Here is an 18,590-nt window from a genome sequence, read left to right on the forward strand (position 1 = left end):
TCGTCGTTTTGAAAAGAAAGCCCCATCCTTACCCCCACCATTAAAAGACTATATGATTGCTTATTATACAGAGATAAAGAAATGCTTTGCCTTTTAAAAAGCCTCCGTCCCTCACTGCCTTCTTCCTCTGACTGGCTTTCCTCGTAATTTAACGTGAACATCGAGGCCCAAAGTGCGGAACCTGTCCTCTTCGCCCGACCGCTCGAAATGAAGCACAGATGAGGCCTACGAGCGCTCGCATGAGGGCTCGTCTGCCCATTGTTTGTTTCTTAATATTGTGGCTACCCGTGTTGTGATTGGCGGAGAATGAGTGGGTCCGAGTCGAGCAATTTCCAATAGTGAAATTTTGGTATCTGTTTGAATTTATCGGTTGCTGAGTGGGCAGTATAATTTGCGAGGGGTTTCCGGTTTTGCCCTCGAAGAGAATGATTGACTGACAGAGGCTGCGCTTTAATTTTAAAGAAGTTGGCTCTGGAACGCCTTATTTCTGTTCTTAAGGCGTTCGCTCCGAGGAGGAGCTCGCGAAGCCTCCCTGGTGGCCAAGCTCGTCGATGGGTGGCTGGCGACCCGCTGCAAAGGAGGAGGAGGGGAAGGCGGCGCGGAACAGAAGGAAGAGGGGCGGCGGGGTGAGGACCATGCAGGCCGGGCGGGGCTCTTGCCGCGGCAGTTAGGCACGCTGGGAATATCTATGTATTTCCGCAGCGTTGGCGTTTGTGCTTCCTAACTCGATCTTTCTTAGACATCTCTCCGTTTTGGTAGTTTCCGGCTGCGGCAAAGTTTGGTTCTTTTGGTTCAGAACAGAGTGCGGTTCCTCATGGGGATGCCGCTGAAAGAGGGGCTGAAGAGACTGTGCCTTGAGTCAGGGTGGTCCTACGCTGTTATATGGAAGCCGGTTGTCTTCGAGCGTCGAGTGTAAGATTCATGCCTCAATTGCTTTCACTTGTAATATTTCGTCGGATAAGATTTGGCTGTGATAGGGTTTGTTAGCTTCATAGCTTGCCTTTGTTGAGCCTGGCAAATATGGAAATGGTTCCACTTAGGTTAATCTGTTAGTTAATGATGAGTTGAATCTAACATAGAGGTGGGTTAGGCAGGGAGAATAAGTGCTTGTTTGTTGAAGGCACATTTATATGGCAACATACAGTGATTTTTTGAATTTCTTTCAAGCCCGAAATACATGTTCAGGCAGTTGTTCATGGAACCTTTTCTGAAATTACAGGCATTTGATCTGGCAAGATGGGTACTGCAACAAGAAGCCCAATTTCTCAAGCTTCAAGATCTCTAATTTCCTTCGTAAGGAAGAAGATGTGGGTATCAAGAGTGACGGCTTAGAGCTAGGCTGTGAGAAGCATGATGGAACACACGCTCTGGTTCACAAGATTTTGGCATCTCAGGTCCATCTTGTCGGAGATGGGTGTGTGCATATGCGCCATTCTTGATATTACATTTCTCTTTTGATTTTTTTGGTATGCGACACCGACTTCTCACTCCTTGTTAAATTTAATTAATCAAATTTATTTCAGATTAATTGGACAAGCTGCTCTATCAGGAAAATATAAGTGGATCCACACAGACAAATTTAGTTCTGAATCTGAGGTATATATCTTAATGTCTTATCATATAGTTGAACTAATCTATAGCTCCTAATCATCTCCATGATGCACATTTTACATGTGAGAGCATTGTCGTTTGAAATGGGTTGTCTTGCTTGCTTTAGCATCCAAAACACAATATCTTTTTATAGCTCCTTATTTGGTTGACACTTGAGTTCGCTAAGTTATCAGCCACTTGTCCAACCCTACCCACAAGTGATGACCATCTGGTCCTGTTGCTCTTTTTTATCTTTTAAGTTTTTCTTTGAAGATGTAGAAGTGACTCAAAAGATCCTGATATCTGCAACAATATAGCCATATGTAGAGTTCAATAGTGGGATAAGATCCGTGTAGCTGATCCAGAACAGTTCAAACTCATTGGATTTTTTATTTTTATTTTTAAATTTTTGTTGAATTATGTAGACCTATTAAGATAGCTCTAGCTATTGCTACCGGAACTTCTCCTGTTGAAATGATAAAGGGTCCATCAATTTCGTTTGAAAATTTGAATCAGATACTCAATTTATTTGATATTATTTCTCTGATTCCCAGCATATGCAAACAATTCAATTAGCATTGTTCGCTAGAATGTCTATGACTGGATTATTCACTGTACAAGCCAGTGTATGAATTGGATGGGAAGTTAGAGATCCATGAATAAGCTCTCATGTTATATCGCCACCTTCCTTTGCGTATGAATTACTTTATCTAGCTTTGATTAAATTTGAAAACATCTAAGGTTCTAAGATTTTGACTAAGTGCTCCTTCATTATACTCTTTTTTTTGGCATCCTAACTGGTTTAACTGCATTCTGCAAGGGCCTTGCTGAGATTAACTGTCAGATAGAAGCAGGCATGCAGGTAAGCGATTTAACTTTTTTGTTTCTTATTTTTCTCATTTGTTCTAAAGCTTTAGTTTTTGTTTTACATTTTTGTTTGTTATTCTTAAGTTCTGATGACTTTATTGTTTGGCAGACTATTGTAATTGTCCCTGTGCTTCCATATGGCATAATACAACTTGGTTCTACTCAATTGGTACTCTTATTTCCACTATACTTCTTCTGAATGTCCTATTTTTTACATTGTTTTGTCCTTTAGTTTTTACTTATTGTTTCAACTTTCAAACAAATAGTTGACACAATAAAATCTGAAATGTTAGCTTTCAGGCACTTCATAAAATGACATGGGGTTGCATTAACAAACTAGGAAGAATTAACTTGCACATGGTCACTATTTTTCTAAAAAATAGTTGAAAAAAATTTCTATTGCACGTTTAATATTTAGTCCAAGATGCCTACATCATTGTTGATAAAAAATGTTGCAGAAACATACATTTCATCATAAAGTAATTTCTTAAGATTTCTTTTACTTTTGTGCAGAAACATCCATCTATTCTTGTTATTGGTAGAGGGGATTTATACTAGTGGGCGTAGGTGGTATTTCAGTGTATACTTATGTTATCTGTTATTTTGCTTTGTATATGTTGTTGAATTTAATATCCCTTAATGTTGACTCGCATGTGATTTAAGGGACTTGCGATACCGAAACCCGTTAAGTGATCTAACTTGCTGTTATTGGGTTTCGGGTTATTGGATGTGGGTTCAATGTGTTATGTGTAGAACCCTTTAGCCCAATCCATTATTATCTATGGGCTGATAACGGATTGGATTCCTATATAAAGGGTAGGTCCCCAAGAGTTTAAGAAAAATCTTGACATAGTTTCTTGTTCCCCATTGACAAGAAACTTTTCGGCGTCGTCATCCACTAAGCCCCTTGGAAGACCTTCCCTTTTACTGCATCTTCTTCCACAGATCAAGCCGACGACGCTAAAGACAAGGATATGACTCTTCAATCAGGTTTCTTGTCTACTATGCTTTCTTATGTGATGCCATGTTTACGACATAACTAGATTATGTTTTGTGTTTTCTCGATTCGAGTTCTTATTTTGTTCCTAGAATTCATGCGGTTAGGAGAAAACTCAAGTTTTATCAATTGGTATTAGAGCCAGGTTTCTGTTTCGTCGTTTTCATTAGCAATAAAGTTTAAGTTTTTCGTCAATTTGTTGTTTGTATGTTAGATCAAGTTTTCCTAATATAATACAATTTTTGATCGTCGAAAATCATGTAAGAGAAAACTAGGATAGACTTGTTTTTCGAGTTTTCCGTGTTTCTGCGAAGAACATGGAGAACGGCGAAAGTCGTCGTTGTTTAACCTAATTTTAGGAAAAATTGTGATGGTTCAATCAATTACTTTGGTTGAGCAATCAATTGCAGAGTATAAAATTTTGAACAGAAATGATTGAAGTTCAATCGTTTAACAGCTTTAAACTCCCGAGTGCGTCAATTTTTAATCAATTAAGATTGTTTGAATCGATTAAGATTATTTTTTAATCGATTAACGGTGTTTTGTAATCGACCATTATTAACGTGAAACAATGTTTTATGAAAAAAAACGGTTTCAACGTAAAGCAATGTTTCAAAAAAAAGCCATTGTTTTAACGTTTCATAAGAAAGAAAAATTACATAACACTGTTTCAACGTGAAACAATGCAAAAGAAGAAGAAAAAAAATCCATTAAATAATTTTAATGCATGAATGATTAAGGGATTAAATAATGTTACATACTGTTATTTAATTATAGAACTTAAAGGAAGCTTTCGCTTCTTAAGGGAGAGTTCTATATATTGGTCTTGGTACGGTCGGCTAGAGGTGGAAGGGGGGGACCAAATTTTGGTGAATAGTTTGAAATAATAATTAGAAATAATCTCTTACTTTTGCTTAGCAAGGATGCACAATTTAATTAAGCAAAACCGATTAACATAAAAAAAAATAACAACTTAAAAAGACAATGAGTAATAAGGTTAGGATTTTTACTTGGTTACAACTTAAGTGGTTGTTAATTCAAGACAGTTGTAAAGCTCCACTAAAAATATCTTCTTTGTTAAAGTTGGAGAAGTCTCTTACATTTTTTGAAAAGCTCAGGTATTAGCTAGGAATTGAATACAGAAGTTGTCTATTTTCTAGTTCCATGGGTCTTTTTATAGCCCTGGAAAACTCTATCCGAAACTTGAAGGCGCGCCTTCAATTGAGTCCAAGGTGCCTTCAGTCAGCTAAGTTTTATCATCGAAGATAAACTTTATCTTTGGCCAATGGTCATCTGAAGGCGATTTCAATAGGCTGGAAGGTGCCTTCGACACTGTTCATGGAAGGCGTCTTTCAAGTCATTGAAGGTGTTTTCCTTTAGCTGATCTTCCTTTTCCTCGAGCAGGCTTCCGCTCCAGCTTCTAGTCGGAAGCGCCACGCGCGTCATTCTCGCTCCCTGGCGTCCTCTTCCGTAGCTTCTCGTTCCTAGGATGCACCGAGCTCGTCGACTCAATCCCCATGCCATCTTTCTCGTTCACTGTGTCTTCCGCTCAACTTCTCGCGTTCTTAAGTCCCTAATAACGCATAGCCTAAATTGACTTAGTTGATCACATCAAAACTAACCCGGGGTACTTATACTATATATGATCATGTAGTTGCATATAGTAAGCTTGCAGATCAATTGAGATAATCAATTACCATAAGCTATTAATCGATTAATAAGTCTATTTTGTGTTGTTAAGGCTGATTAAGTAATTTATATTTGAGTAAAGTTCTTACAGTTTTCTTGGGTCTATCTACACAATGTGTTACTAAGTTGAACTAATGTGTCGGTTAGGGGTGTAAATGAGCCAAGCCGCTCGTGAGCTATTCGAAGTTCGATTCGATAAAAGCTCGTTTGAGCTCGTTTAATGAGGCTTGTTAAGATAAACAAATCAAGCTCAAGCTTCACAATATTCGGCTCGTTAGCTCGTGAACATGTTCGTTAAGCTCATGAATCAACTTTTAAATAAAAAAATAATAGTTTTGATATTAAATTTATAGATTTTACACTCTACTTATGAAAAACATAGACAAATATATTAAATTTATTTATTAGAATAAAATTATAAATTTTAACAAGAATATTATAATTTTTTAAAAATATATAATTTAGTTTTTAATGGATATTTAAATTTATAATTTATATTTAGCTCGTTTAGGCTCGATAAAAGCTTGAATAAGTTCGTGAGCCATGAATATATTCGTTAAATAAAGCTCGAGCTCGGCTCGATTATAAACGAGCAAAACTCAAACATCCAAGAATTCGGCTCGGCTCGGCTCGATTACACCCCTAGTGTCGGTCTAAAGGAAGACACCTTAGATAGGTTTAATGTATTTTGTGTTGGTAGACGTATATCTATGCTAAGAGTAATTAGCCCAAAGCAATTATGGAACAAAAATATTATTTTGTTCAAATCATGCACAAAATATGTCGGTTCAAATCATGCACAAAATATGTCAGTTCAAAGGAAGACATATTATGCGGCTGATTAAGATTGTTGTGAGCTATGAACCAAAATATAACTCATATAAAGTATCATGTTATGTGCACAATGAGTTGGCCCAAAGGAAGACACATTGTGTTGCCAATTAAAGTTTGAGTTATATCTGAGAGTACTGCTAATAAATTATATTTTAGTTCGCAGAGTAAAATACAATATTGTATTTGGTAGTTCATAAAAAGCCCATTCATATGCATTTAAAATTTTAGTTTATTTTATTTGCATAATTTTGTGTTTTATTACTTGCACTTATATATGTTCTTGGTTTTAATTAAATCATGAGCTTAAATAAATTTTTCTTTTTAATTTCAGTGTAATCTGTAACTGCTAGTATAAATAACATTCCAATATTAACCTGTTCGAATTTTGCTAAATAGAAAAAATACGTGATCGTAGTCTTAGGCTGTATGGACTTAGACTATTCATTTAAGGAATGATCGCCTCGCACCTCTGACCACTGCTAGCACTATAAAGACTGAATTTCAACTGTGGGAGAAATTAAGTCGCATGTGTTTGAGTATCATAAGATTTTTCATACCGGTACCAATAAAAAGCTCAATAATAGAGGGAAGAGATGCTAAGAGTTTCCTGAACTAATTGGCAGACCGATTCACCTTAAATGAAAAGGTCGAGACTACCACACTTCTTACGAAGTTGGTAACCATGTGGTACAGTGGTAAAGGAAACATAAAGGATTACATTATGGAGATGTCCAATATAACGACAAGTCTGAAAGCACTAAAACTCGATATGTCTGAGGGTATGTTAGTGTATTTCGTCTTGATGTCTTCACCTATACGGTTCACTTCTTTTAAAATATCGTATAATACTCAAAAAGAAAAGTAGACATTGAATGAGCTCATTGCTCAATGTGTGCAAGAGGAGGGGAGACTAAAATTGAGACATCTGAGAGTGCTCACTTAACATCTGGTTCTCAAAGTGCGAGCAAGAAGCGAAAAAGGATCAATAATAAAGGAAAAGGAAAACAAACTGCAGATTCTGGGGACTGGGGGCAATGACCATAAGGAACACAAGAAGTAAGATAAAGAATCCATTTGTTTCTTTTATAAGAAGAAATGTCATATAAAGAAAGATTGCCTAAAGTACACCAACTGACATGTAAAGAAATGTAAGCTTCTGAACTTTGTTAGTTCGGAAGTCAATTTAGCTATTGTATCCACTGACACTTGGTGGATAGATATTAGTGCTACTACTCACATAAGTACCATTATGTAGGGTTGTCTTAGGAGCTGACTTCCGCTTAATGGTGAAAGATACATTTATACAGGAAATGGAAAGAAGGCTAAAGTCGAGTTGATTAGTGTTTTTAGGTTTTGTTTAGGAACCAATATCTTTTCGGATTTAGAAAATGCATTTACTGTACCATTTTTTGACGGAATTTAATTTCAATTTCTTTTTGGACAAATTAGGTTATTCTTGTTCATTTAGAAATGAAATTTTCAGTATTCTCTTTAATTCAGTGTTGGCTGACAATGGTTTCTTGGTTGATAAATTTTATAAATTGAACACCTTTACTCCTACGATTGACAACATAATAATGCATAGTATATGTACGAAACGCAAATTGATCGACGAGAATTCTTCTATGTTATGGCATAGGTGTTTAGGACATATATCCAAACAACGCCTAGAAAGATTAATGTCACATGGAATTCTCGATTCTCTTGATATGACACACTTTGATGTCTGCATAAAGTGTGTTAATGGGAAGACCACTAATAAAAGGAACAAGGGGATTAGTCGTTGTAGTAACGTTTTAGAGCTAATAGATACGGACATTTGTGGACTTTTCCCTAAGGTATCTTGGAATGGATACATATATTTTATTAGTTTCATAGACAACTATTCCAGATTTGGCTATTTGTACTTTATTCATGAGAAGTCGCAATTTTTGAATATGTTTAAAGTTTTCAAATCCGAAGTTAAACTTCAATTAAGCAAAAAAATTAAAATCGTTCAATCCGACCGTGAAGGTAAATATTACAGGTCGATATGATAGATCAGATGAACAACGTCCAAACATTTTGCGAATTACCTTGCTGAGTGTGAGATTGTGCCTCAGTATACCATACTTAGTATTCCCAGTTAGAATCGTGTAGTCAATCGTACCCTAAAAGATATGGTAAAAATTATGATGACTTTCACACTTCTACCAGAGTCTTTGTGGGATGAAACACTCAAGACTGTAGTTTACCTACTCAATAGTGTACCTAGTAAGACAGTAATTAAAATCCCATTCGAGATGTGGACGGGTAGAAAGCCTAGCATTAGGCATTTATATGTCTGGGGTTATCCAACTGAAGTTAGGCCTTACAGGCCTAATGAAAGGAAAGTGGACTCAAGAACGGTTAGTTGCAATTTTGTAGGTTACTCTGAGAAGTTAAGAGGGTATAAATTTTATAATCGCTCTAATAGATCCTTTTTCGAAACGGAAAATGCCAAGTTCATTGAGGGCAGTAGGAGTGATAAGGTAAGGGAAATATCTTTTGAGGAATGTGTCAGCAATTCTCCTATGGTCACTACTAGTGTGATCAGTAGCGGTGTGGTTACCATACTGCACATTATGCGTATTACACATCTAGTGAACGTAATGAACCAAGATATTCCCATGACATCTCCAATGCAATTGGAGGAGCCTGCTATTGAAATTGAGGTATTATCTTATATTGATGAGCAAGTACCTCAACCATCTCAAACACAAGTGCGTTTAAGGCGATCCACAAGGGAACAGAGAACCACGAATTCTCGTGATTATGTTTATCTCCAAGAACATGATTTTGACATAGGGTTGGAAATAATCCTATATTTTCTAAGAAGTCAAACAATGTTCTAACCATGAAAGGTGGATTAATGCCATGCAAGAAGAGTTGAAGTTTATGGCAGACAATGACGTTTGAGAACTTGTTGAATTGCCGAAAGGTAAGAAGCCCATTGATTGTAAATGGATATTTAAAACCAAGTGAGCCTCAAGGGGCAATATAAAAAAGTATAATGTTCGTCTTGTTGTCAAGGGATTCACTCAGAAAGAAGACATTGATTACAGGAAGACTTTCTCACCTGTGTCGACGAAAGACTCTCTTAGGGTAACCATGATACTTGTAGCTCATTATGATTTGAAGCTATATCAAATGGACGTAAAGACTGCATTCCTTAATGGAGACATAAAGGAATCTATATATATATATGGTGCAGAGAACTTTGAGTCTAAGGACTCAAAGCACCTAGTATGTAGATTAAAGAAGTCCATTTATGGTTTAAAACAGGCGTCTTGCTAGTGGTATTAGAAATTTAATCAAGTGGTTATCTTATTTGGATTTAAAGAGAACCTCGTTAATCATTGCATATATATCAAGTTCAGTAGGAGCAAGTTTGTTATGCTTTTTCTATATGCGGATGATATATTGCTTGCGAGCAATAGTAAGGGTCTATTGCATGAAATCAAGTTATTTCTATCTGGTAATTTTGAAATGAAAGATCTTGGTGAAACATCCTTTGTTTTAGGCATACAAATCTATCGTGATCGTTCAAGAGGGATTTTTGGACTTTCACAACAGGTTTATATTGAAAAGGTGCTTATAAGGTATGATATATAGAATTGTATACTTGGTGATACACCTGTGTCAAGAGGTGAGAAGTTCAGCATGCAGCAGTGTCCACGGTTTGAACTTGAAATAAAGGAGATGGAACAATTCCCATATGCGTCAGCAGTGGGAAGTCTTATGTATGCACAAGTTTGTACTCGACCAGATATAATATTTATAGTGAGCATGTTAGATAGATGTGTTAGTAACCCAGGACCATCGCACTGGAAAGTTGTAAAGGGAGTGATATAGTATTTGCAGAGAACTAAAGGACATATGCTCACGTATCGGAGGTCAGATCACTGGAAATGATTGGATATTCAGACTCCGATTTTACTAGATGCTTGGATAGCAGGAGGTCCACTTCAGGCTATGTTTTCATGCTGGCTAGAGGAGCTATATCTTAGAAGAGCGTAGTTACTTCTACTATGGAAGCAGAGTTGATAGCATGCTATGAAACATATAATTATGGGATTTGGCTGCGGAATTTCATCACAGCGTTGTAGATCGTTGATGGCATTGACAGGCTACTGAGGATCTACCGTGATAATAGAGTCGCAGAACTTTATGCCAAGAATAATTGTAGTTCATCGAAGTCCAAGTACATCGATATCAAGTTTATAACGGTTAAAGAAAGAGTTCAAAATTGTTAGATCATGGTAGAGCACATCGGTACAAATTCCATGTTGGTCGATTCACTCACCAAAGGCTTGGTGCCTAAGGTGTTTCATGCGCATGTTGTGGATATGAGAGACCTTCTTATGGAAGAAGAACTCATCTAGTGGAAGTCTGTATTTATTTTATTGCTCTATATTTGCATTTTGTTTTGATTATTGTATGTACTTAAAGTTCAAAACATTCATGGAATTTTATTTATTTGTTAGACACTCTGAAATACAATATCATGATTTACTGCTGCTGTTTAGCATTTGATGTTGGAAAAATATGATATAATTCCATTTAGGAATCATAAGATTTAGATTATTATTTGCTATTGCAGTTTAGCATATGGTATTTGCAAATATGATCAGATCCTTTTGGGTCACTTAGGACTAGTTAGAAATTGACATGTATTGATCACATGTCTTGTAATTTCCACTTTACACATCCGCATCTTGATCTATGTCATTAATGACATTGGTATTGTGATTACTGTTAGAGCTTGTTACGATCATATACAGTAGCTATGTTCTCTTTAGTCCTATATCAATGAAGTTAATGGACCATGCTATTTATAGGGGTATCTTATACCCATAAAGTATGATATCAACTAAAGTTACATTCGCGTATTGTCTAAAATCACATATAGCCCAAGTGGGAGATTGTTGAATTTAATATCCCTTGATGTGCGCTAATATGTCATTTAAAAGACTTGCGATACCGAAACCCGTTAAGTGATCTAACTTAAGGTTATTGGGTTTCGGGTTATTGAATGCGAGTTCAATGTGTAGAACTCTTTAGCCCAATATGTTATTATTTATGGACTGATAACGGATTAGATTCCTATATAAAGGGGAGGTTCCCAAGGGTTTAGGAAAAATCTTGACTTAGTTTTTTTGTTCTCCATTGACAAGAAACTCTTTGGCGCCGTCATCCCCGAAGCCCCTTGGAAGACCTTCCTTTCCGTTGCATCTTCTTCCATATGGATCAAGCCGGCGGACAAGGACATGCCTCTTCAATTAGGTTTCTTGTCTATTATGCTTTCTTATGTGATGCCATGTTTACGACATAACTAGATCATGTTTTGTATTTTCTCGATCCGAGTTCTTATTTCGTTCCTAGAATTCTTGCGGTTAGGAGAAAACTCAAATTTTATCATATGTTAATTGCAGGTTACGGAAAACATTGGATTGGTTCAGCACATAAAATGTTTGTTTGCAAAGCTAGATTATGGTTCAAGTGATGTTCTATCTAGTAATATCCAGAAAGGTTGGAGGGAAGATTGTCAAATATATAGTTCATATGGGCTAGCTCTTGGTTCTCATTCTCAAAATCCTTGGCTTAATGTGGATGAGAAATTACATGTCATTTCTGATCAATGCAACACTGAGTTACTCAATTCTCCAACTCCAAGATCTTTCTCTGAATCTGTTTCTCTAATTCCATATCAATTAAATAAGAAAATCCTTTCTAGTGATTCTGAAGTAGTGCCAACCGAACTGACTTCAGAGAGGGCATATCCTTTAGGTAAGCTTATTTTGCAAAGTGCTGATTACATATTTCCAAAGGCAGGCATACAACCCACATCACAGATTCCACCTGATGATTCAAAATCTCAGTGTCAAAACAGACACTCTGATTTGAACCCATTTTTATTGCCTAATAATTTAAACGTCTTGGAAGAAGAGCTTATGTTTGCATCGGCTATTGGAGCATATGAATCTACAAACGTTGTATATGATATTGTCAATGCTAGTTCAATGACAAATCCACACAGAGTTACTAAATCCTCAACTTCATCTGCTGTAATTGAGACAACTTCAAATTTAGGCCAAAGAGCACAAGCACTCAAATTTAGAAACACATGCATATCAGAGGTTTCCAGGAAGGACCAGCCTTTACTATTAAGTGAAGGTGATGATACCCAGTCAAATATTGAGATCAAAGAAAATGATGATTCAGTTCAAGCTTCTCTTGTTTTTTCCTCTGAATCTAAAGTTTCTTGCTCTGATATGCTCTCTGGCATTCTCCAAGAACATGCAATAAGCCACTCAAAACCTGTCCGGAATGACCAAATAAATGAAAATGTTGATTATGTAGAAAATGACCCTTGTAGAACAGAGATCATTCAGTGTACACAAGATTTGAAAGAGTATAGGTTTCTGCCTTCATTGAAAAGTAAAACTTTGTTTGCTTCAGAAAATGATATGTTTCATATGTTGGATGCTGATCACAAGATATATTGGACAAATGGCAGTTTGGCTGACGTGGTAGTGCATAAGAATAGTACAAATGCTTGTGATCTTGGCACAGATGTAACCATGCTCCCAGAAGAATCGGATGCTTGCCCCAATTATGATTCCTTAAATGAACAGATCTCTTGTTCTGGGTTGTTTCCCATAGATGACAGTGATCAATTATTGGATGCAGTAATTACAAAGATCAATTCGTGTTCCAATCAGGGTTTGGATAGTAATGTTTCTCAGAGTGCATTCATGGATCCTTGTAGTTCACGTTATGCTAGAATTCCCAGTCACTGTGAAGTACAGTTGTCTAATCACAAGAAAGATGAACCTGTAGGTTTTTCACCACTAGTAGTAAAATTAGAGCCTTCATGCATAAGTTATAGCAAGTCTTCATGCAGCTTTGAAAAAGATGGAGAGTTCACTCAGAAATCTGGGGTTCATAAGCCTCAAATCAATGCATGGGTTGAAAGCTGTCAAAGCGCTATGAATGATTGTGCATCAGATTCAAATAGTAAAAGAGTATCAGAAGTAGGTAAGCTGAACCGGAAGAGGCCTAGAGCAGGAGAGAGCCCTAGACCACGGCCAAAAGACAGACAGTTGATACAAGACCGTATCAAGGAACTTCGAGAAATAGTCCCCAATGGGGCAAAGGTACTTGTTTTTAAAATGAAGCTTAAATCTTTATCTTTTGCAAATTCTGATTGTATTTAAGAGCCCTACTTAACATATCTTTGCCTCTTGTTGTTGGTGAGTGAATAGTGCAGCATTGATGCATTGCTGGAGAAGACTATCAAACACATGTTTTTCTTGCAAAGTGTGACAACACATGCTGACAAGCTGAAGGTTTCTGGAGAACCCAAGGTCGGACTTTCACTCCTAACTTGTATTGCTATGTCTTGTCTATATATTCTAAAGTTTCGGATAAAACTTTTCTTTCAGCTAAGTAACTCAGTAGTATTTCCAATGCATGATAGAGTTAATTGCAATGGTAGTTTGAAGTTTCTTCAGAATGAAAACGCATCTGAACTTCGACAAATTCTGGAACAAATGAATTTTATTGTTGGGTTTAATTGTTAATATATGACTGTTTACTTTAATGCCATGTCTTTCTTGATAAATCAGTCAATTCTGCTCATGGCTGCATGCCATGAATCTTTGTGATTTTCCTTTGTTATCATATTGTTGGACCATACGAATGTTTAATAACAATTCCATTCTCATGCAGATCAGCAATGAGGAGGGTGGTTTACTTATGAAAGACAACTTTGAGGATGGTGCAACATGGGCGTTTGAAGTAGGAACTCAACCAATGATTTGCCCCATTGTGGTGGAGGATCTAAACCCTCCTCGTCAACTCCTAGTAGAAGTAAATCATACGTTGCTTTGGTACAAATAATTCCATGTTTATTGATCATCAATGATGAGAACGTTTAAAGATGCATTTCCTTGTAGATGCTCTGCAAGGAGCGTGGTTTTTTTCTGGAGATTGCTGACTTCATCAGAGGCTTGGGTTTGACCATATTGAAAGGGGTGATGGAGGCACGCAAAAGCAAAGTTTGGGCACGTTTTGCTGTAGAGGTACTCCCAGCACTCTTCTCACTAAAAACGACACTATTGATATGTGAAAACATGGGCATACTCGTATTGTCGTGTGCAGGCAAACCGGGATGTAACTCGAATGGAGATATTCCTTTCACTCGTGCAATTGTTAGAATCATCAGCTGGAAGAAACATGACACTGCATACTGCTGGTAACATCAACATGGCTCACGGCATTTTCCAACAAACCTCTGTGCCTGCAAGAGTCATTTGATGATCTTCAGTGAGTGGTCTCTTAGAACCATTGTTCTAATTGAAAAAAGTTAGGAGGCAGGGTTGGCTTCTGCCACCATGACTATCTCTCCGAATCCAACATTAGTGACAAGATTAGACATTCTTTTGTCTACTTCATCGACAACACCTACTTGTGCGTGCCTGCATCTCCAACAGCAAAAGCGGCCAGAACCTACTGTTTCAATTGCTCAGAATTTGCTTACCTTCAATTTGGTGTTAGCTATAAAGCCTTTGTGAGCTGTCATTGTTACGAGGTTTGCTCAGCGTAATTGTATTTCCAATTTCAAGATTTTTGAATCTGCTACCTCGTGCAATGCCTCTCGCTACTGTTTGCGTCTGTACAAATTGGAGGTATTTTTGAATGAACTTTGATAGATTACAATTTGTTTGTTTTACTAGCAACGTATAAAAATTTATGGATGTATGGTTTAACGGCAAATTGGCAATCTGTCATTATAAAATCAGGAGCTTAACATTGGATCGAATTTTTCTGGCAGAGCTAGACACATGAATAGTTTTTTTTTTAATTAATTTTTTATTTTTGATAATTCAGGTATCTAGGTTAGTTTAGGAGGTTCTATAATTCACCTATTGGATAAATCTAAAAATTTGTATCCAAAAATACTAGTGGTTTCTCGTCCAATGTTAAGTTCCTGAAATTAAATGATGTAACCACTATTCTACCATCGTGCTCTTGCTGTCCCTATCAATTCCTTTCCATGAATCAACCATAGCAGCCAGTGTCAATCAAGGTGGTTTTCAAATTAAATTAAAGAAGCACGGTGGACCAAACCAAGAACTGCCCGACAAACACAGTCCGCTTCACCATGGCCCACGGTCTTGGAGCTTGGAATTCAGGGGCAACTTTTGAATGGATGCAAATGATATCAGCCATACAGAACCCTCCAAGTCCACAAGCGACCAATGCCATGATCTCCCTGTAGATCCATCTCACACTTCTTGTATTGACCTTGACTTGTAAACAGGTCTTATGTTCATGGAAACTGCACTTGCTACGATTCCATGCCTGTTCAAACTTCTTGCTCACTACTTTCCTTCTGAATTATTACACTCATTGATTTTTCTGCAGGCATTGTCATTGTCCAGTTTTGAGAAAACTACGGGGCATGCCATCGACGCTAAATTACACGAACCCGAGATGCAAATAATCAAAATTTTAAAAGGGAAAAATGGCTTCCCTTTTTTTTTCCAAATATTATTGACTTGCCTGCAACGTCATAGATATGCGAAACTAGTATAGTAAACTTGCTCCTTGTGTGTATCTGAAATCCAACACATAAGCATTCTTACATGTATCCTTAGTCTTCTCGTCAATACACTAAACGTCATATCAAATTGAATTATACCAACAAAAAATTCTAGCAGGATCTTTTTCATATAGACATTATAGACATGGAAAAACTAGATTAATTATAACGAGATGCGAAAAATCTTATGCTGTAATTAAATTATACTTGAATTCAGAAACATTGTCTTTGTGTTATCCCCAAATTCTGAAGTTGAAACATGATTTTCCATGGGGGTTGGGACTTTGACGCCGTATATCCTCACCGAATGGGAAGCAAGGAATAATCTCTCGATTCCTAACCTTGTGGAGATCACACCCTATATATAGCTTAATGCCTACTATTCATTATCAACCTATTAATGATAACGGGTGACAGGTTTACGCATATAATATCTACATCCAAAAGCAAACCTAATAACGTATCAATTAGATCACTTTAACGAGTTTGCACTTAAGTGACAAAATAGTGGGTTATAAATTCACGGTAAGCCTACTAACGGATTATTGGATATATAAATATTTAACAATCTTTTACTTGAGTTTCATGTGAAGATAATATACCATGCAATATATTCCTTAGTTTTATGTAATGATGTCAATCTTTATGAGTAAAAATATCCCCTTAAACAATCTAGTCCATTAATTCCATTAGCAATTACTAAAAGACTCATAGCTATTATAACTGTAACAAGTCTCATAATAATCATAATACAAACTTCATTAATGAAATAGATCGGATGTTGATGTGTAGCATGAAAATTGCATGAAAAGTAATTTTCACATGCACATTCTCAACCGATCCTCCTAATGACCCAAAGCGTCTATGTCATGTTTACAAATATCTTAAGCTAAATTGCAGTTGTAAACCATGACCTATTCTTTATGAATCAAACTAGAGTCCATATCATATTTACGATACCAAATGCTAAACTGTATTAGTAAATTATGATATCCTTATTTCAGAGTGATAATTAAAATCCATTACTATTGCAACAAATAAGAAATTGTATGTGAAAAATAAACAAAATGTTCAATGCATATATAGAGGAGCAATATGACAAACATAAATACAGATTCCCACTAAACATGTACTTCACCCAATAGAAGCACCCCTATATGTGCAACATGGACATGAAACACCTTGCATGGGTTGCAAGCCTTTGGTGAGTGGATCTGCAATCATAAAGTTTATACTAATGTGCTCTATTTACATTTGACCACTCTAAACTCTTTCTTTGACTGTTAGAAATTTAATGTCGCTGTGTTTAGACTTCGACGAGTTGTGTTGTTCTTTGAATACAATTTTGAGACTTTATTATCACAGTTGATCTTCAATGGCCTATCAACACCATCGACGATTTGTAACGCTATGATGAAGTTTTGCAACCATATCCCGTGATTTAATGCTTCGTAGCAAGCTATAAACTCTGTCTCCATCGTAGAAATGACTATAAGTATATGTTTTGATGCTTTTCCAAGAGATAACCTCTTTTGTCAGCATGAAGGCATAACCTGAGGTGGGTGCCTCTTACTGTCTAAGTATCTTGCAAAGTTTGCATATGAATATCCAATGACCTCCGATGACCAGATCTTTGATACTTGAGCATATAGTCCTTTGTTCTCCGTAAATACCTCATAACTCTCTTGTCGCCCTTCCAATGTGTTGGTCCAGGTAACTCAAATATCTACCTAACATACCAAGTATGTATGCAATATTCAGAAGTGTACAAACTTATGCATATATGAGACTTCCTACTGCGGCTCCATAAGGAAACTTCTGTATCTCTTGAATCTCAAGTTCAAGCTGTGGACATTATTGCAAACTAAACATTTCACCTTTAGACACAGAGGTGTCACTATTGCATGCCGTATCGATTAAGTACCTTTTTGATATCCCTTGGACAATTATGATAAATCTATATGCCTAATACAAAAGATGCTTCATGAAGATCCTTTATTTCAAAATTATCGGATAGAAATGACTTGTTTCATGTAACAAGCTCTTATTATTGCTTACTAGTAAAATATCGTCCACATACAGAACAAGTATCATGAACTTACTCCCATAGAACTTGATATACATATATTGATCAACGGGGGTTTCTCTAAAATCAAATGAGGAAACCACTTGATAAAACTTCTACAACCATTGACGGGACACCTGATTCAGACCATAAATGGACTTCTTTGACCTACATACTAGGTGTTTGGAATCCTTTGATTTAAAGTTCTCTAGTTGCACCATGTATATAACCTCATCGATTTATCCATTGAGAAATACAGTCTTTATATTCATTTGATGTAACTCTAAATCATAATCAACCTACAGTGTCATGATTACCCTGAAGTAAGCTTTAGTTAAAATAGGTGAGAAAGACTCCTTGTAATCAATATTCTCTTTCTTAGTGAATCCTTTGGAAACAAGGTGAGCCTTATACTTCTCAACATTGCCACGTGAATCCCGTTTAGTTTTAAATATCATTTATAACCAACTAGTTTCATGCCTTTAGGCAATTCAACAAGTTTTCAAATGTCATTGTCTGTCATAGACTTCATCTCTTCTTTCATGGTTTCGATCCACCTAGTGGGATTAGAGAATTGTTTGATTTTTTAGAAGAGACAAGATCACATTCTAGTCTAATGTTAAAATCATGCTCTTGGAGATAAACATACTCACTAGAAGTTGTTAGTTCCATATTGGATCTCTTTAAAGACACTTGTACTTGAGAAGATTGGGATATCTGCTAAACAATCAGAGGTAAATCCTCAATTGGAACATAAAGACCCTCCGCCTGAATTGGAAGAGAAACAAAAATATCTCGACTCACTACCCCTCCTAGATGTGCAATATCAAAAGCATAGGAAATGTTTACCCTATCACTATCTACTATATCAGAAGTAACCTCAACAGGATCACTAATATTTTCCTCTTTAAAAAATATTT

At 36.5% G+C, this 18,590-nt stretch overlaps 1 protein-coding gene across 2 annotated transcripts; it reads left to right on the forward strand.

The window, feature by feature from the left end:
• Positions 1 to 483: 483 nt before the first annotated feature.
• LOC122031091 (transcription factor LHW-like) lies at positions 484 to 14,732 on the forward strand. Of its 2 annotated transcripts, XM_042590159.1 has the most exons (10): positions 489 to 912; positions 1,220 to 1,414; positions 1,524 to 1,596; positions 2,411 to 2,452; positions 2,567 to 2,626; positions 11,431 to 13,155; positions 13,264 to 13,365; positions 13,730 to 13,870; positions 13,957 to 14,082; positions 14,162 to 14,732. In XM_042590159.1, the coding sequence occupies exons 1-10, from the start codon at positions 815 to 817 to the stop codon at positions 14,315 to 14,317; spliced, it is 2,718 nt and encodes a 905-aa protein (XP_042446093.1). In that variant the 5' UTR covers positions 489 to 814; the 3' UTR covers positions 14,318 to 14,732. The 2 variants fall into 2 exon arrangements, 1 of the variants encoding a protein (XP_042446093.1); XR_006125732.1 differs by lacking the exons at positions 13,957 to 14,082; positions 14,162 to 14,732 and having other exon boundaries at positions 484 to 912; positions 13,269 to 13,365; positions 13,730 to 13,775.
• The last annotated feature ends 3,858 nt before the right edge of the window (positions 14,733 to 18,590 follow it).

This window comes from Zingiber officinale, chromosome 11A (genome assembly GCF_018446385.1).
Source record: "Zingiber officinale cultivar Zhangliang chromosome 11A, Zo_v1.1, whole genome shotgun sequence".
NCBI lineage: Eukaryota > Viridiplantae > Streptophyta > Magnoliopsida > Zingiberales > Zingiberaceae > Zingiber > Zingiber officinale.

Bases quoted from the DNA above. Each gene is read 5' to 3' on its own strand.
- LOC122031091 (XM_042590159.1), top strand. From the start codon at position 815: ATGGGGATGCCGCTGAAAGAGGGGCTGAAGAGACTGTGCCTTGAGTCA. The intron at 1,597-2,410 runs GTATATATCTTA...GCATTCTGCAAG, and splicing joins AATTTAGTTCTGAATCTGAG to GGCCTTGCTGAGATTAACTG. The intron at 2,627-11,430 runs GTACTCTTATTT...TGTTAATTGCAG, and splicing joins AACTTGGTTCTACTCAATTG to GTTACGGAAAACATTGGATT.